Source organism: Coenobita brevimanus, chromosome 73 (assembly GCF_032717465.1).
Source record: "Coenobita brevimanus isolate Jiangsu-jjx chromosome 73, ASM3271746v2, whole genome shotgun sequence".
Taxonomy (NCBI): domain Eukaryota; kingdom Metazoa; phylum Arthropoda; class Malacostraca; order Decapoda; family Coenobitidae; genus Coenobita; species Coenobita brevimanus.
Genome location: NC_137026.1, coordinates 15836139 through 15856913, shown reverse-complemented (window position 1 = coordinate 15856913; position 20775 = coordinate 15836139). Strand labels below are relative to the sequence as shown.

General features: G+C 40.5%; 1 protein-coding gene across 1 annotated transcript in view; it reads right to left on the bottom strand.

The window, feature by feature from the left end:
* The window catches only part of LOC145407489 (carboxylic ester hydrolase-like), a 218604-nt gene that overhangs the window by 7591 nt on the left and 190238 nt on the right, over positions 1-20775 (bottom strand). The window contains exon 10 of the mRNA XM_080278417.1: positions 16885-17011. Coding sequence (XP_080134543.1) covers positions 16885-17011 — 127 coding nt within the window. The remainder of the gene's footprint in view (positions 1-16884; positions 17012-20775) is intronic.

Here is a 20775-nt window from a genome sequence, read left to right as displayed (position 1 = left end):
TTAGCAGAAAAAAATGCAGTTTTGACACTTATCATAACAAATAATTCTTACGTTTGCCACGAGTTAAACGAATTAAAGAATGTGCCATAAAGTAAAAGCTGTTCCGAGCACTGGCTTACATGACGGGAAAAAAAATCCTACTGGCGTTCAGGAGACAAAACTGTTATTATTCCTGTAGACTGAGTAACTCGTCAGTGTCTCATACGTAGCATGCCAGTCTAATACTGCATGAAAAAATTACTTCTGTTATTTTTCTGTTACTCCCAGCTCTGGAATGGAATCAGTGTGTAGCCTATTTGTGTGAAGAATTGGTGTCATATTTGAGTCACCAAGCCAAAGTTAACACTGATAAAATGTGTTTCCATCTGAACTGTTGGACTATCGTCTACTAAAGGACCAACCGCACTGCCTCCTGTGCTTGCTTACGGGCAGTGTGCCAGCGAAAGTGAGTAGGAACTGTGTTGGTAAGTTAGAGACTGGGATATTAATTAAACAATCTGAAATCCTTGAAGATCTATGCATACTATATAAGAAGCCTCGCAGAAGATTACAAACTTGATAATTTAATGACTGAACTGGAAAACATTAGTTGGGATATTGTAGGTTTGAGTGAGACCCACAGAAGAAAATTTTATTCAGCCCGAAGACAGCAGCAACTTATTTTACTGCAAAGGAAGGCAAAATGAAAGAGTTAGTGGTGAAGAATTTCTAATAAACAGAAATCTTGTACACAACATTGTTAAATTCAGCAGTGTATCTGACAGAGCAGCATTGGTGGTTATTAGACTGTGCAAAAAATATACCCTGAAAGTAATACAAGTACATGCACCAACTTCTCAAAGCTCAGATGAAGAAACAGAAACATTTTATGACGACATCTCCCAGATTATGGAAGAAGAAAAGACCACATATACTATACTCATGGGAGATTTCAATGCAAAAGTTCGGAAATCAAAAAATGAAAAAGCATGTATGGGAAACTTTGGAGTGAGAGAAAGGAACGAAAAAGGAGAAGGGTTGGTAAACTTTGCTGTAATATATAACATAAGAAAAATGAACACATTCTTTCACAAAAGAACAGGGAGAAAGTGGACCTGGAGAAGCCCAAATGGAGAAACAATGAAATCGACTTCATTATAGCAGATAAGAATAACACGATCACAAATGTCACAGTTATCAATAAAGTAATATAGAAAGTGACCACAGAATGTTGGGTTGCACAGCACAATTCAATTTCAAAAGTGAAAGAAAGATTATTAAAGATAAAAAGATATGCCCAATTATAGTAAACAAAAACAAAGCAGCCATTCAGTTGGAAATAAGGAACAGACTTCAGGCTCTATGTAATGCTGAATGTGACACTGATCAGTTGAATGACAGACTAACAGAAGTGCTAAGAGAATCAGCGGAGGTAGTAAGAAAACCTAATACAACAAAAGCCAAGAAGTGTTGAGAAAAGTCACTCGAGCTTATGAAAAAAAGAAAAGGAATGAAAGTAAAAACTAAGAAAGATGAAGTAGAACGACTGGAATTAAATAAGCCTATCGACAAAAGGCAAAGAGAAGAAAAAAGAAAGAGGAGCATGGATCAGCTCAAAGAAACCATCAAAAAAGGTAAAAATCTGAAACTGGTCTGAAGTATAATGCCACTAGGAAAGCAACACATTACACCACTGAAAGACAAAAACGGTGAAGTCATTAAATGCAGAGGTAAGATGGTGAACATCTATATGTCTATATACCTAGGCTGCATCCCCCAGGGAAAGGGAGGTAGCCGAAACGGGACGACACACTCCCCAGTTACTCATCCATTCAGACACATTCATTTGCATCCTTGCCCCAAAGGGTAGAAGGGACAGAACCTCACCGCACCACACCGCACGAGGGTCAACTGTGCAGTGCAATCAGTGACATCTGCAGCAGGGCCCGACAGCAGAACTGGTTTACCCCTGCCACATCATAATAGACCCATCCCCTTACCCGCACTTGACCTGACTAGCTAATCAGACCAAATGCAGGAGAATATCCCCTCAGGGCTGCGTCATCATTTATTCATTCACAATTTCTCTCCATTTATTTCTGTCACGCACAGCCACTCTTCCTTGCTCAACAGACATCCCTCTCGCATCCAGCGCTCTCTTCACACTGTCCATCCATCCTATTCGTTGTCCCCCTCTCAGCCTTACACCTCTCACATCAGATCTAGTTACCTTTTTCACCAATCGCTCATTATCCATTCTCTCCATATGCCCAAACCATCGCAACACCCTCTGCTCAACTCTATCAGCCATCTCCCGAACACCTCCAGTTCTCCTTTGCACTTCATCATTTTGCACTCGATCCATATGCGTCACTCCACACATACTCCTCAGACACCTCATCTCCATTATATTCAAACTTTTCCTTTCTGCTACACCCATACTCCATGTTTCAGCCCCATATAACACAGTCGGTACCATAACACCCTCATACAGCCTTCTTTTTACATCCATTCTAAACGAATGACATCTAAATTTTTTTTCATTCCTCCCAGCACCTTACCAACTTCAATCATTCTAAACTTCACTTCTGCATCTATTCGTCCATCCACAGCAGCATATGACCCTAAATATTTAAAACACTCTACCTCCTCAAGCAACTCACCATTCAAAACTATATTCATCCCCCTACCATCTACCAACCTTGTACATTTCATCACTTTACTCTTATTCTCATTTACTTTCAATTTCCTCCTTTCACACACCCTTCCAAACTCCTCTACCAACTGTCTCAATCTCTCCTCTGAATCAGCCACCAGTGCAGTATCATCTGCAAACAGCAGCACCTTCAGATTCCACTCTCCACCATCAACATTCACCAGACTTAGATCTCCACCTAAAACTCTTGCATTCACCTCCCTTACAACACCATCCATATAAATATTAAACAACAAAGGCGACATCACACATCCCTGTCGCAGCCCCACTCTCACGGGAAACCAATCACTTACAGCATTTCCCACTCTTACACACACTCTACTATTTACATAAAAACTTTTCACCTCTTTTAGTAACCTACCATCAAGTCCATACAATCTTAAAACAGTCCACAAAGCCTCCCTATCAATTCTATCATACGCTTTCTCTAAAGCCATGAATGCCCAAAACACATCCTTGCCTTTCACTAAATACCTTTCACACACTTGTCTCACAACGAACACTTGATCCATGCATCCCTCCCTCTGTACCCTCTCTAACTCATAATTAACACTCTACCATACACCTTACCTATAACATTCAACAGACTTATACCCCTAAAGCTAGTACATTCATACTTATCACCCTTGCCTTTATACAACGGGACCACATAAGCACTTGCCCAGTCAATTGGCACCATACCTTTCACAAAGCACACATTCAACAATCTTTCTAACCAGTCAACAGTAGTCACTCCACCACCCTTCAGGCATTCCACAGCACACCCATCCATACCTGCAGCTTTCCCTATTTTCATCTCCTTTACTGCCTTCTCCACTTCCTCCTTCGTGATCAAAGAATCATTCAACTCTCTCAACACATTTATTCCTTGCACCCTTCCATCCGCCACAATCTCAGCCACCCTTTCCTCCTCTACATTTAACAATCTTTCAAAATACTCTGCCCATCTCTTCCTTACTGCATCCATCTCATTGAACATCCTTCCATCCTTCGCTTTTACTCACTCTTCCTTCCCAGACTCTCCCTTTCGCACCCTTTTAACCTCCTTCCAGAACATTTTCTTACTCTGTTGAAAATTCTCAGTAGCCGCCTACCCCACCTCTCATCTGCTGCCACTTTAGCATCACGCACAGCCCTTCTCGCTCTATTCCTCTTTTCCTTATACCTTTCATATGACATCTCATCCTTCCTCTGCAGCCATACTTCATATGCACGTCTCTTCTCAGCCACAGCCATACTTACTTCCTCAAACCACCATTCACTTCCTTTTCTTACACCACCACCCACACGTCTCACACCACACACCTCTTCTGCATGCCCCACCACAGCACTCTTAAACAACTGCCATTCCTCCTCCACGCTGCCATTTTCCCGATCTTTCACTGTGTTCCACTCATCTTTCAATTTCTCCTGATACTCTATCATTTTCTCTCTTTTATCCAACTTACTTTCAAAACCTCCCTGCCACACCTAACCCTCCTAGCTCTCACCCATCTCTTACCTACTCTTAACTTTCCCTCCACCAGGTAGTGGTCAGACATGCCTCCACCCTCCCCTCTCAGAACTCTCACATCCAACATTCTTCCTATTACATTCTCTCGTGAAAAGAGCTGAAAAATTTTACAAAGAACTGTATGCATCAAAGACAGTAGTACCAAAAGTGAACTTTTCAGTTGACACAAGTGAAATACCTGAGGTAACACCAGACGAAGTAAATATTTCTCTTAAAAATATGAAAAGAGGGAAGGCTCCGGGAGAAGATTTACTGTTGGATGCAGGAGTAAAAGTACAAAATAGGCTTGCTCAGTTATTTACTGAATGTACAAAAAAGAAGGAGATTCCCAAAACATAATGCAATAGTTATTTTATTTTACAAAAAAGGTGGCTCAAAAGATCTTAGTAACTATTGACCCATTAGCTTATCAATCATTTACAAACTCTTCACTCAGGTTCTTACGATCAGATTAACAACAAAATTGGAAGAAAACCAACCTCGTGAACAGACAGCATTCCGAAGCAGGTATTCGACTACTGATCATCTACACACAATGAATCAGCTAATTGAGAAAACTACAGAATAAAATAAACCCCTGTGCTTAGGTTTTGTTGATTACGAAAAGGCTTTCGACTCAGTGGAGCACATAACAATTATAAATTCATTGCGAGAACAAGGAGTGACTGAGAACATTGTAAAACTGCTCGAAAACATATATAAAGAGGGAATTGCTACAGTTAAATTACATAAGGACTCGGAAAAAATTAAGAATGCGAAGGCCATGAGTCAGGGAGATACAATTTCACCAAAATTATTTACAGCATGCCTAGAAAGTATTTTCAGAAAGCTAGACTGGGAAAACAAGGGAGTGAACATAGATGGAGAAAAACTAACCCATTTAAGATTTGCAGATGACATTACCCTAATCTCAGAAACAGCAGAGACATTACAAAAAATATTAAATGATCTGATCAGAAAAAGTCTCAAAGATGGGATAAAGATGAACCAGAGTAAAACTAATGTTAAATCACAAACACCAAAAAGCGTCATCAGAATAAGCGGAGTAATTCTTGAAGAAGTCGAGGAGTACAATTATCTGGGACAAATACTAATATTAACGAAATATCTTGATAGCGAAATAAAAAGATTCCTTTAGAATCTAAAAGTGAATGTAGGGAAGAGTAAAGTGATGGTCTTTGAGAGAGGTGAAGGCAGTGAATGAACAGTGAGGTTGGATGGTGAGGGAAGTGTGATGAGTAAGAATGGGAGTTTGGAGGGTGAAGTGCTTGAAAGGGTACAACAAGGAAGATAGGATGCTGGTTCCTTGAAACCAGTGATATGAAACAGGGAAGTGAGCATGGAAGTGAAAAAGTTACTACATGACAGTATTGTGATATCAACTCTAACGAATTGAAGTGAACCTTCGATGTTGTTGGAAGGACACATGTCAAGAGTGAGCGCAGTGGAAATGAGTAATTTAAGAGAAGCCTGTGGAGTCACATGGAGAGACAGGCTGACAAATGAGGATATAAAGGAGCGTTGTGGTGTGGATGTGGATGTGATAGGAAGCGTTAGGAGGAACACACTGAGGTGGTTTGGCCATGTGGAGAGGATGGAGGGTGAAAGACTGACGAGAAGAGTGTATGTGAGTGAGATGGAGGGGGGAGAGGGAGGGGGAGACCGAGGTTGAGATGGAGGGATGGAGTGGAGAGGTATATGAGGGAGGGGTGTGTGAGTTGGGAGCAGGGCAGTGAAATGGCGGGGGACAGGGCGACGTGGAGGTGATTTGTTTGTGGCCACCCCGTAGGATTGAGGCGTCTGGCAATAGATAGATAAATAGATAGAAATAAAAAGACGCATTTCAATTGGATGGAAAGCTTTTGGTAAACATAGAGACATTATGAAAAGTAGCTTGCCAGTGTGTATGAAACGAAAAGTATATAACGAATGTATATAATTCCAGGTATGACATTTGGCTGTGAGAGCTGGAAACTTACAAAATCGATGGAAAATAAATTAATTCGTTCTCAGAGAGCAACAGAAAGATCTGTGTTGGGAATATCTTTAAAAGACAGGAAAAGATCAACTTGGGTGAGAGAGCAGACTAAAGTCAAAGGTAATACAGAAGTTATAAAAGAACAGAAATGAAGGTGGGCAGGCCAACCAAGAGATTGTAAGCGCCGCAGAAAAAGCCCAGACAGGAAGGTGGAGAGATGAGATAGAGAAATTTGCAGGGAAAACGTGGCAAAGATTGGCTCAGTCAAGAAATTCGTGAAGGTTGGGGGAGATCTTTGTTCAGCAGTGGACTTGTTAATGGCTAACGATGCTGCTGCTGCTGCTGATGATGATGATGACTTTCAGTGCAGTTTTTCTTTATCACAGTGATATTTATTGAAAATAGTGGTGTTTTATTAAAGTAGATATTTACCTCGCCTGCGACGGAGTCTGGCAAGGTATTGTTTTTGGTCGAGTTTTGTTGTTGTTGTTGTTGTTTCTTAGCAGTATTACGGAAAAAGGCTGAATGAAATTTTGTGAAACCTTCAGGATAAGTGGGCACTGGTCCCAAAAGGATGTGCTTAAATTTTGAAGGTAATTAACTGAATATGAAAGGTCAAAATCAAGACCACGGATTTTCAGAGGGATATAACTTGAAACCGGTTGAAGAAAGAGATATATACTATTATTAACATTCTGTAACTCCCATATGGGCTTTCGTTTGGCACCACGACATTTGACCTTGAGTGACCATGAAAGATCACGAATATTCATGGGGCTGTAACTTGAAACTGGTTGCAGATACATATATACTATTATCAACGTAGCGGGAAAGTCCCACATCGGCTTTAAAGTGGTACCATTACCTTTGACCTTAGGTGACCTTGAAAGGTGAAACTCAAGGTCACGGATAATCAAAGGGCTATAACTCGAAACTGGTTGAAGATAGAGATATTTCCTAGTATCAAGATATGGGAGGTCTCATATGAGCTTTCATTTGGCACCGTGGCCTTTGACCTTGAGTGAATTGACAGATAACAAGCTCCATTTCATCCACGTCATTACCTTGACTTTAATTGTTTACCGATACTAAATGGCAGTACCAATTCATTGTTTAACAGCAATGAAGTAACTGCTGTTGGGCAAGGTTTGTTGTGCCTGGCACCACTTTTTACTGAGGTTTTTGTCTTTACATATTTTTTTCTACTGTTATCAATCATATTATAGTGTCCAGATGTTGTTTTAACAGTCCTGATCTTTGTTGCTACATTTGTGGAAAAGTTACAGTAAAAAATAAATAAATAAATAAAAAAGAGACAGAATATAACAAATTTTAATACACCAACTTTGGAATAAAATTTGATGTCCAGGACAAAAAGTGGGCTCCTCACAGTGTCTGCTCTGTTTGTGTTGAGGAACTAAGGCAATGAACAAAAGGTAAAACGAAGGCTCTTGCTTTTGGTATTCCGATGATGTGAAGGGAACCCAAGAATCAAAGTGACGATTGTTCTATTTGTTCCTGCAAATTTTGAGGATACAACAAAAAGAATCAGAACGAATTTGTTTTTCCTAAACATCCATCAGCAACAAGATCTATACCACATGGACCTGATCTACCACTCCCGACTCCACCAGATAGTCTTGATTATGTAGAAAGTCACTCAGAGGGAGAAAGTGCTGCAGTAGATGATGAAGAATTTGTCCCAAAGTGTTCAAGTAGTAAGCCACAGCCATGCCCTCAGGATGAGCTTAATGACTTAGTATGAGGCCTCGTTCTCCCTAAAGACGCTGCAGAGCTCCTGAGACCCTAATTAACAGATAAAAGCTTATTACATCCAGACAAAACTTTCTCTTGACACCAAAATAGAGAGAGTTTGCATCATATTTCAGGAAAGATGAATCCGTGGTTTATTGCTCTGACGTAAGTGACCTAGCTCAGAAACTTGGCAGAGATTATAATCCAGAAGAATGGAGACCACATATAGATTCCTCTAAAAGAAGCCTGAATAATGGTAATAAATATGCATCAATACCTGTTGCTATTTCTGTGCATTTAAAAGAAACGTATCAGAATTTGGCAAATCTTCCGCAGATAATCAACTACAATGGACACTGTTGGTTCATAATTATATGGAGACCTGAAAGTTCTGAGTATCGTACTGGGTCAGCAGTCAGGGTATACAAAATTCCCATGTTTTCTCTGAGAGTGGGACATCAGAGCCAAGGATTTTCATTGGGTTCAGAAGGAATGGCCAAATAGGAAAAAAAAATCTACAGATTGGTGCCAAAAACATCATCAGATCTAGTTTGGTGAATCCAGATAAACTGCTGCTACCACTACTTCATATTAAGCTTGGATTAATGAACCAGTTTGTCAAAGCCCTGTCAAAAGATAAAGCCTGTTTTACGTATTTGAGCCAAAAGTTTCCTGGTTTGTCTGATGCTAAGTTGAAAGAGGCCACGTTTACTGGACCTGATATAAGAAAACTAATTTCTGATGCTGAATTAGATGGTGCAATAAACAGCGTGGAACGAGGGGCTTGGGTATCATTCAAAGACGAAATTTCTAAGTTTTTAGGTAACAATAAGAATCCAAATTATAAAGAAATTGTGAGAAGTTTGTTGGTCAAGTTGAAGGAGCTGGGTTGCAACATGAGTCTCAAAGTTCATTTTTTGGATTTGCATTTAGAATTCCTCCCCCCCCCCTCCAATCTTGGAGTGATGAGTGAAGAACAAGGTGAAAGATTCCATCAGGATATCAAGGATATGAAAGAACGTACAAGGGAATTTGAGGTGCTTAGGACGCACCCACAAAAGTGAACAAACAACTGGCCACCAAGTGAAGTTTTGGAGCAAATAAAGTGAGAAGTTACAAAGGCTAGAGAAGTTATAGCTGAGTCATGGAATATATAGTATTATTTCTTTCTTTATGTGTTTACAAAATTACATTGACTAAATGTTTTTAATTTTCAGTTAATTTAGATCAATATTGTATTGATCGATTGAAATTTTTAATTTGCTATATTTTAATTAAATTTCTTTTCAATTACGTATTAAAATGTGATGTGATGGAAACATTATAAATATATTTTTATAGTGTTCATAAATGCAAAAAAAAATCTCAGAATTATGAAAACAAATTTAATTATTTTAATTTTGCAGACCTATAATATTTCAACAGAAATAATACAGCACTTACTGATGTTTCTATCAGTAAATTATACCCGAGATGCAGGGTATGTTTTTATTTATAGAAACCCAACATATTTATTGAATATTAGTTTCATTTACACGAATTACTAGGTTCCTCAGTGTTTATCATCAAATTAGTTTCTTCAGTACCAAATCTACGACTACCAAGTTAAATATGCGACATGTATCAGAAGGCAAGATATCATTTATAGAACAGACAAGAGGCCCCCCTAAGGGGGGAATCACACCAGCAGTGAGCCGATACATATCTAGCGCGGCTCGGAATATGACCTTGACCTAGACCTACTTTCACCAATTTCGAACTCGTGATCGATTTTTTCCCTACTACACACCTGTAAAATTTTGTGATGATATCTTGAGCGGTTGCGAAGTTATCGTGCTAACAGGCACACAGACAGACAGACAGAGAAACTTGAAACGATGCCAGCTTCGCTATCATGGCTGGCAAAAATCTCTTGCTCTTCCCAACTGAAGAAAAATTATGATTAATACTACCACATGGATATAAATGAGCAAATATTAAGTTAATATGAAACCTTGTTGGTTCATTATCATAAAGATTTTCATCCCCGAATTTGCCCCGTTTGGTAATGAATAGCCTAATGCCAGATAGAGACCTGAGCTACTGTTTACTGGCGTCTGGAGTGTACCAGACAGAATTGTCTGACATGCAACTAACAGGATCACAACTATGAAAAGAGGATAGCGTCTGGAATACCTCAGATTTGTAGTGGTGATACTGTCTCACTTTTGACAAAAATTGGTGCACTACAGGTATACACTTTAAAAAAGTTAAGTTCCTTCATAGAGCGGATACCTCCTCCAATGTCTATATCATACAACTCAGATGTCCATCAAAGTTTAGTCAATTTTCTTCGGCCCAAGACCCACATATCCACAAAATCTAATTGAAATCCACCAATTACTTTTGATATATCTTGCAGCCAAAAAAACAAAAAACAGCCCTGAAACAGGACTCGAACCCAAATCAACCACAAAAATTTATTTATTCGGTTATTTTCTAATGCAAAAAAGAAGGAACCAATGGACAGGAGCCTGCAAACCATTCCTTCCAAGAAAAAACAAAAACAATGCAAAAGAGAGCCAAATTCAACATCCGTTTATTTCAAGATGCTTGGATACACTGCGTTTGAAAGACTGCAGATCGTAGACAGTAGGAAAAACAGACAGAGGGAGAGACAGTTCCAAAGTTGACCTGTTGCCTACATGAAGGACTGGGGGTAACGGTTAACTCTTGCATTAGAAAGTTGGACAGAAAAGGGATCTGAGTTTGTTGCTAGACGGGTGCTATGCGTCCCTCATAGAGGTGGATGGATGCAAGCAGACAGTTCAGAAAAGCAGTGATCATTAAAGTAACGATGGAAAAGGGATAAAGATCCAACAGTGGGTGAAGAGACAGAGGTTGAAGGGAACCAGAAAGAGGAGAAGAGCTAAAGAAACAAAAAGCAGCTGACTCCACCCTACTGAGAAGAGTTCTATGTGGGGAGCCTCCCCACACATGAGAGTTGTACTTTACACAGGGGCGAATGAAACACGTGCATAAAGTCAACAGCTGTCCAAGGGTAAAGAAGGTACGGAGTCGGCTTAGCACACCTAATCTCTTGGAAGCAGATTTTACAAAAGATGTAATATCATCTATCCAAGATAAGTCCCGAGTGAATGAAACCCCAGGCATGTTCAAGGATGATGCAGGATTGAGTTGGATATTATTAAACATTATTAGTTACTACTGTGGAAGACTTTGTCGGGTTGATAGGTGTAAGAACTGAGTATTTGATGCATTACAAACAACAAGGTTATTTTATCCCAGTCATAGATACAAGCCAAGTCAGACGTTAGGTGTGCCATAGCCTCATCAATTGTTTGCTGAAGTAACTGCTGAAATGGACATTGCGGGAACCGAATGAAAAGGTGAAAGGTGGAATCATCAGTATACGAGTGGATAGGGTTAGATGTACAGCTTAGAAGGTCATTGATGAATAAAAGGAAGAGAGTTGGTGATAGGATAGAGCCCTGAGGAACACCACTGTTGCTAGATCTAGGAGAAGAATAATGGCCGTCTACAACAGCGGCTATAGAACGGCCATAAAGGAAGCTATATATAAGGGCACAGATAGAAGGATAGAAACCGTAAGAGGGCAGTTTAGAAATTAAAGATTTATGCCAGACTCGATCGAAAGCCTTTAAGATGTCAAGTGCAATGGCAAAGCTTTCGCCAAAGTCCCGAAAGGAGGATGACCAGGACTCTGAAAGGTAGGTGAGAAGATCGCCAGTGGAGCGTCCTTGGCAGAACCCATACTGACGATCAGAAAGAAGGCTATGGTAGGAAAGATGCTTTAAAATTTTTCTGTTAAGAATAGACTCGAAAAATTTTGAGACACAGGATGTTACAGCAATTGAACGATAGTAAGAGGGTTTGGAATGGTCACCCTTCTTTGGGACTGGTTGAATGAGAGCAAACTTCCAGCAAGAAGGAAAGGTACAAGTTGACAGACAAAGGCGAAAGGATTTACCTAAGCAGGGTGTAAGCACAGAAGTTCATTTCTGGAGGACAACAGGAGGGACTCCATCAGGCCTATATGCCTTGTTAGTACTGAGGTCAGCGATGGCAGAAAATACCTCTGCTGAAGAAATTTCAATGTCAGCCATGAGGAAGTCAGAGGGGGAAGTGATGGAAAAACAGCACTGGAATCGTCTAAGGTGGAATTGGAAGAGGAAGTCTGAGTGAAGAGATCTGCTTTATCAGTAGAAGAAATAGCTACAGAGCCATCAGAGTAAAAAATAGGAGGGCATGATGATGAGGTAAAGTTGTTAGAAAGGTTTTTGGCAAGATGCCAAAAGAAGCAGGAAGAATTCGAGTTGGAGAGTTGAGAGCATTTAGTACCGATGAATTTTTTAGCAAAGAGAAGAACAGATTCCAGGCAGAGACATAAAAATGATGTGATTCAGGGGTGAGTTGGCTCTGGTACCTTTTATAGGCCCTCTCCTTGTTTTGGACAGCATTAGAACAAGTGTGATTAAACCAAGGCTTTCCTGCATTAGTCAAAGGAAATGGGAAGGGACTGTATGCTTCCATGCCCGAGAGAATAACCTCCATAATGCGCAAGGCACACTAATATGGCTTTCTGCCATGGAAGTAAAAATACTGCATAACAAAGGATTTATTTATTTATTTATTTATTTATTTTTTGGCCTTGTTAGACTCTGATTTCCGCGCTGATTCCAATGTTGTATGTTTTGTTTGTCTACCTTTAGGTTTTTGTCAACAATTGGCAATTGTTTATTTCCAGTCTTGATACTGCTTGCCGATGTAATGACTGACGTAATGGCTGGCCATGAGGACATCGTCGATGACGAAGGGGAAAGTGATGATGAACTGAATGTTGAAGAATGTTTCAGAGACAGTTCACGTTTTCTCAGTTAGCAAGAACTGGATGACTTGGTCCGAGATTTAGGACTAACCAAGCCAATAGCGAGCTGCTGGCATCATGTCTAAGTGAATGGAACTTGCTGGATCCCAGTTGCAAGCTGAGTTACAGGAACTGCCATTGGAAGTTTGGATCCTTCTTCAAAGTTTGTGAAGAAACCTCATTGTGTTATTGTTTTGATGTTAAGGGTTTGTACCAAGCCATGGGAATGGATTACAAGGCCTCAGATTGGCGACTCTTCATAGACAGTTCCGTGAAGGGCCTAAAAGCTGTACTTTTGCATAATGGTAACGAATTCCCATCAATTTCAGTAGCACATTCTGTGGAATTTAAAGAAGGCTATGAGAATGTGAAGATTTGTCTGACAAAGATCAAGTACTCAGATCACAATTGGGAGGTTTGTGGGGATTTCAAAATAATTTCATTCCTACTTGGAATGCAAGGCGGTTATACAAAGTACTCATGTTTCTTATGCTTGTGGGACAGCCGGAGCGATGCAGAATTTTTCGTGAGGAACGACTGGCCTCTCAGACAGAGTCTCACACCAGGCTCATGCAACGTTCTGAGAGCTCCACTGATCTCCACAGTGAAGGTATTGCTAATGCTGCTCCACATAAAACTTGGTCTTGTGCAACAATTCCTGAAAGCCATTGACAAGGATGGTGATGCATTTCTGCGTATCTGATCAATGTTTCTCAAGCTGAGTGTGGCAAAGGTGACAGCTGGCATATTCACCTGGCCGCAAGCTCGAAGAATGCTTCCAGGTCTTGAACTCCAGGGTAATATGACCAATGATGAAGAGCACGCTTGGAATGCTTTCAGAGGGGTTGTGGAAGGTTTCTTGCTAACCAGAGGAGACCAGATTCTGCACAGCTCGTCGGTGACCTGATTAGTGCATTCCACCACCTTGGATGCAGAATGTCAATCAAATTGCACTATTTGCATTCCCACCTTGATTTCTTCAAAAGCAACTTGGGTGCAGTCAGCAAGGAGCATGGAGAGCGGTTCCACCAGGACATTCTTCTGATGGAAACCAGATATCAGGGCGGGTGGAATGAGGTGATAATGGGCAATTGCATTTGGGGATTGTGGCGCGATTGTAATCACAACTACAGAAGAAAGTCAAAATCAAAAGTGCGTTTCTAGATACTATGTGCCCTGCATCCCTTGTGATGTTGCTCTTTGCTAATTTTCTAGTTGTATCCATAATATACACCCGGAAATATGTAAATTCCTTGACATTCTCAACATTCTTGAAATGGTAACAAGTTGCAGTTTCTGTCCTTGTACGATGCATATGTTGTTGCATAATTCCTGTAACTCTAGATTTACACAAAAACAAATAGCATATTCGGAATCTACACATTAACGTTGATCAGAAATATTGCAAAAATCAACATAAAAAAATTGGTTTATGTTTGTTATGGAATGTAATTATTCCAGGGACAATCAAAGAAGCACTGCCTGAGGGCCTCCCAATCCCCAGCTCCAATGCCACAATTCGTTTCTTTGGTGGGTCCACAGGTCGAACCGGAGCAATAGGAATTAAGGTAATAAGGTTCTGATTGGAGGAGCCCAACGGAGAGGAAAGATGAACGGTGTAAGCAGAAGGATTAGTTGTAATGAAGAGGTCAAGTATGTTGGAGCTCTCTCCAAGGCAGTTGGGATACGGGTAGGGTGCTGTACAAGCTGCTCTAGGTCATTAAGGATAGAGATGATGTAGGCTTATCATCAGGTGGATCAGTGAAAGAAGAGGTGAGCCAAAGGTGGTGGTGAACATTGAAATCTCCTAGAATGGAGATTTCAGAGAAAGGAGAAATGGATAGAATGTGTTCCACTGTAGAAGCAAGATAGTTGAAAATTTTTTTGTAGTCAGTAGAATTAGGAGACAAGTAAACAGTGCAGATATATTTAGTCAGAGAATGACAGGAAAGCCGAAGCCAGAGAGAAGAGAATTCAGAAGAATGAAGTTCAAAAACACGAGAGCAAGATAATTCGTTGCATACATATACACAACAGCCACCTTTGGTTTGAAATGAGTCTAGAGAAAGTAGGAGGATACAGAAAAGGATTTGCTGTCACTTGCCACAGACAGCTGAGTCTCAGTTACGAAGAGAGGATGAGATTTAGAGGAGGAAAGGTGGTGGTCAACAGAGAGAAAGTTAGAGGAAAGGCCGCAAATGTTGCAGAAATGAAGAAGTGAGTCAGACAGTGGTTTCAGGCAGCTGGTCGAGTCGTCACCGGGAAAGGGTCGGATGGTGGGGGCACTTATGGTCTCCCCCTTCCCCAGTGGGGACTCTGAGGCTTGGTTATTAGACACCATTTTTCTTTTTTAATTTTGAAAAGGAAGTGTAGTGTGTGCTGAACATGTAGTTTGGTGTTGACAGTTAGAGAACCTTGTATCGGAGAGCATGCCGGTCTACTCTCTGTGTTACTGAAACACTGAAAAAGTTCAGCAAAGGAGGATGGTCAGGAACTAGTCCCGAGGGCTGATGAAACGAGAGCACCAACTCTCCCTGTCATCAGCTTTTCATCCACTTTGGAAGTACTGCCCTGCTCGACTGGTGCTACAGTTTACTCCTAACCCTTCCTTCATCATTGGCCCATATACTTACAAAATTTAATGAAAATCCAGTAATAACTTTTTAGGATATCTTTTGAACAAACAGACAGACAATGAGGGCAAGTACATAACCTCCAACTTCGGTGGCTGATGTAAAAAAAAAAAAAAAAAAAATAGTGCCGCTATGCTCGACATTGATATCCACTTCCCTTTTATTGCTTTGTTAAGAGAAAGGACAGGAATACGCAATTTTAAAATGGTACTGCTGGCTATATGTATTGCTAAATTTCATCAACTACTTCGGTATGAAAAAAAAAAAAAAAAAAAAAAAAAAAAAAAAACGAAAATCATGGAATCACTGTAGTCTGCATAAATGAACGAATAGCAAATGTAGACAATATTATAGTATGGTATGCCAGCGTCGTGAAGAACTAGTTTCATCATCCATACTTTGTGAATTTCGCTCAAAAAGTAGAGACTGCAGTGTCCGATAAGGGTACATCCGTGTGTCATTTGAAGACACCGCCTTACCAATGTTTAGGAATTAAAGTGTATGAGAATTTTCTTCATAGAATCACATCTTAAAAGTGTGAGAAAAGTAAAAATATGTGTGCTCGGTGGGGACGCCCTTCATCCACTCCCTTAGTGTAGTGGTGTTCTATTGCAGGACAGCACTACATTGAGTGAGAAGCCAAATGATATCCTGTAGACAAAATAAAAGGACCCCTTGTAGTGTCACCATGTCATTTCTCTCAATCTTGACCAACGAAGATAGTGGCAGTGTCCACCAAAGCTATGAGGTACTTGGAGTAATATCAAACTCATGTATGCATCGTTACAAGTTCACGCATACATGAATTTAAGTATAAACGATCGACTGGGCCTTTGATCGAAAGTATCTGTCTTGATCATCCAACCCTTGAATCCGGAAGCAATGATAATATTACATCTCTGAAAATGAGAATCGTAGGCCGAGGGTTTGTTGTATGGATACGCTTTTAAACTTCCGTATACTTGTTCATGCTGCTGTAAGATATTATGATCAGTTTATGAACCTCTGACGTACTGAAGCATGATGACACAACTAAATCGGCCACTGTTCATTCGCCGGAATCTCTCCAACCTTATCCTCTACTTTCCTTTCACTAGAGGAATGAAGATTTGATATCTTGTGACTAGACAATGCTTAAAACATGCCTATTTGCTCACATGCACGAGGTGGCAGATGCCCTTGTGATGGCTCGGTAGCAATGTTCATCGGTGAATGTGACATATGTACAACTATTAATTTGTCACCAAAAAATTTTCACCTGGTAGTTAAAGAATCCTTTGTTGCACTGCAGTAATACCAGGAATTAGCTGTGTTATAATGTTGATAGAAAACCGTTAGGACTGTTTGGTGTATAGAAAGGATACGATGAATGTCTGAGAGGAGTCTGTCTCGAAAAAACAGTAATTAAGATTTGGAACCCACCCAGTAGCAGCAAAGTTTGTCCAGAGTGTGGTGATGATGTCTCTCATCCGCAGGTCGTCCTCCCTTTCCAAAGTCAGCCAAACAGATCCATTGAATAGGAAGAAACACTCAGCAGTGTGGTCCACCCCTGCCAGACAACCAGAGGCAAAATCAGACTGATTTCATTTGGGTTCCCCCTATATTGAGAAGGAGACACATATACGTTAGAAGGTTTTTATCCCTCATATACAAACTTCAGATTCTCACGTTAAGGCATTACTGGATCTGTCACTTGACTAGAATACCTATCAGTACTGGAAAATGGAAGATTTTGACTACGTCTTGTTCACTCTAACTTGGTATAAAATTACCTTTTCTCCATTTTGAATGCCGAGTTGTAACAAGAGATTTACGCTAGAATGTGATGCTAGTCATGAAAAAGCACTATAGAACGGATGTAGAACCATAGTATTGTATTATTCTGCCAGTAAACTAGGTGGGATGGATGAACCATGACAATATTGTAAAAAGACTAGCATCCTCCCCTGCATGACTTCCTATTACTACACAGTTCCAGTATGTTTGATGCAGCTAAAATATTTTCATTTTCTTTTGCATTAATATTACTTCATAAAAGATTATGTCACTGTTCAAACTGGACCATATTAGTGATTATAAATGCAAAGAAGGGTGACCACTCCCAACCCTCCAACTATCATTCAATTGCTTTAACGTCCTGTATTTCAAAAGTTTTCGAGTCAATTCTCAATAGAAAAATTTTAAGGCAACTTTCCTATCACAACCTTCTTTCTGATCGTCAGTACGGGTTCCGTCAGGGACGCTCCACTGGCGATCTTCTCACCTACCTTTCAGACTCCTGGTCATCCTCTTTTCGGGACTTTGGCGAAAGCTTTGCCATTGCACTTGACATCTCAAAGGCTTTCGATCGAGTCTGGCATAAATCTTTAATTTCCAAACTGCCCTCCTACGGTTTCTATCCTTCTATCTGTGCCTTCATCGCTAGCTTCCTTTCTGGTCGTTCTATAGCCGCTGTTGTAGACGGCCATTGTTCTTCTCCTAGATCTATCAACAGTGGTGTTCCTCAGGGCTCTGTCCTATCATCAACTCTCTTCCTTTTATTCATCAGTGATCTAAGCTGTACATCTAACCCTATCCACTCATACGCTGATGACCCCACCCTTCACCTTTCCATTCGGTTCCCGCAACGCCCATCTGAACAGTTACAGTACTTCAACAAACAAGGGATGAGGCTATGGCACACCTAATGTCTGACTTGGCTCATATCTCTGACTGGGGTAAAAATAATATGGTTGTTTTTAATGCATCTAAGACTCAGTTCTTACACCTATCAACCCGACAAAATCTTCCACCGGTATACCCAATAATGTTTAATAAAATTCAGCTTAATCCTGCATCATCCTTGAACATGCTTGGGGTTTCATTTACTCGGGACTTATCTTGGAAAGATCATATTACATCTCTTGTAAAATCTGCTTCCAAGAGATTGGGTGTGCTAAGCCGACTCCGCTCTTTCTTTACCCCTGCACAATTGTTGACTCTATACACAGGTTTTATCTGCCCCTGTGTGGAGTACAACTCTCATGTGTGGGGAGGCTCCCCACATACAGCTCTTCCCAATAGGGTGGAGTCAAAGGCTTTTTGTCTTATTAACTCTCCTCCTCTTACTGACTTCCTTCAACCTCTGTCTCTTCACCGCACTGTTGCATCTTTATCTCTTTTCTATCGCTACTTTAATGGTCACTGCTCCTCTGAACCGTCTGCTTGCATTGCTCCACCTCTACGACGGGCGCGTAGCACCCGTCTGGCAGCAAACTCTCATCCCTTTTCTGTCCAGCTTTCTAATGCAAGAGTTAACCGTTACTCCCAGTCTTTCATTTATGCAACAGGTCAACTCTGGAACTGTCTCCCTCTGTCTGTATTTCCTGCTGCCTATGATCTCTAGTCTTTCAAACGCAGTGTGTCCAGGCATCTCAAAATGATTGGATCTTGAATTTGGGTCTCTATTGTATTTTGTTTTTCACTTGGAGGGAGCTGATACTGCAGGCTCATGGCCTTTGGTTCCTTCTTCCTCGCACAAAAAAAAAAAAACTTGCACATCACTGTAGTTGATGATGAACAAAACTGTGTGCAAGACAGGACATCCTTCAAAAAATCATCCCTCTTAGTGTAGATGATTTAATCGTTCATGGTTTAGTGCAAACTGTATACCCAAGTGTATTATTTGAGTAGGTTTTTAGGGTCCCAGGTTTCTGGTGCATAAGTACGGTATGAAGCGTGAGGACATAATAAACAGTGTACCAGAGTTGGGATCCACCTGTACCTGACAGTAGTGTAGTTGAGGAAGATTTTTTTTTTTTTTTTTTTTGCGTTTAGTGGTTTGATTTCATTGTAATTTAATGACTGTGTATAAAACAGCCCCTGCATTTAATAGTGAGCTGTTAGAGTTGGCGTTGTGCTGTATAATGTCTCAAGTTAGGCACATGTAATGAAGATGAGAATCAGACATAGACAAAATGTAAAACAGTAGTAATATGGATTCCCCATCGAGGATCAAGTCTAAATACTTGGTTATGTTGAGTCAGCTGGCTGTGGTATCTAATGTCTGGGTAATTACTCTTTGGCACCTGTAAGTTCATCATGCAGTTCAGAGGAACACATGACAGTCTCGGATGATCTACCTATATACAACAGAATGGTAACTACTATAGTCGTTTTGTTTTCATCTGGCAAAAGATCCATAATGCCTTTCAGTTCAGCAAATGAGCAAGTGTAGTGAGACGAAGATAAATTTGACTAGTAACCATGGAGATCCATTCGTACTTCTTAACTAAGGCTAATCGAATTACATGGAAACACAACTTAAGATTCAAGTGTTAATGGTGGTGTTCTTGTCAGAAACAAAATATGGTAAAAAAATAATATGATTATATTCTCCGGGAAAGCTTATGCTTTTTATGCTTTTTCATTTAAATATCCTTTTATAACCTGATTAATGCAGTCCTTTATATTGTCACTAAAGCCCCTCACCCATGGAACAGAAGTTGTTCAGGTATCTAAGACTTCAAAATTTTCTTAGCATCTCTACAACATCACATTCAGTTCACAAGGAAAACTAATCATTTTAACCCAAGGCGTCCCGACGACGTATGGATACATCGTCACGTTTTGTCACGGTGACACCCAACAACGTATCCATATGTTTTGCAGTTGCAAGGTCCATCATTTGCACATTTTTCAAGTTTCACGGGTGATTTTTGGTAGGCATATGTGGGAGACCTTCCTCTACCCAGCGCCAGGTGGGGATAATGCCTGGCCCCACCTAACCCCCTCCTCCCCCGCACGCCATTTTCTCGGCAATCACCTGTTAGCAGTGACCTGGCCAGTAAAAATATGTCGCACCACAGTCTCCCCAATGACGAAATTCAAGGCAAAAGTGATTCCCGAGGTGGAGGACAAAGGAAGAAAGAAGCCAGAGGAAGAAACAAGCAGAAGTGATGAGGCAGTAACGTCGTAAGGAAGGTGCCATATGTTGATGTTTTTGGTGAGTGAACAACGCTTATATCGCCTATATTATTGTGTGAAAACCAATATACTCTTGTACTACATATAAATTCGTACCAAATAAATTAATATTTACATATATTGAGTGGTTTGGAATGGTTACCCCTCCCAAGAAAACGTTTTCTCTCGAGCCTGGCCTGAGAGAAAACGGTACCAAGATGAGTGTACTGTTACCTGTATTTGGTATTTCAAAACACAGCTGAGCACTTTCTCTCTGAATTTTCGATGTTTCTCATAAGAAGCGGAGGTTTTAGCCCCCCAAAAAAAACTTTCCAAAAATCTACCAGGATTGGGTGGGGGGGAGTCTGG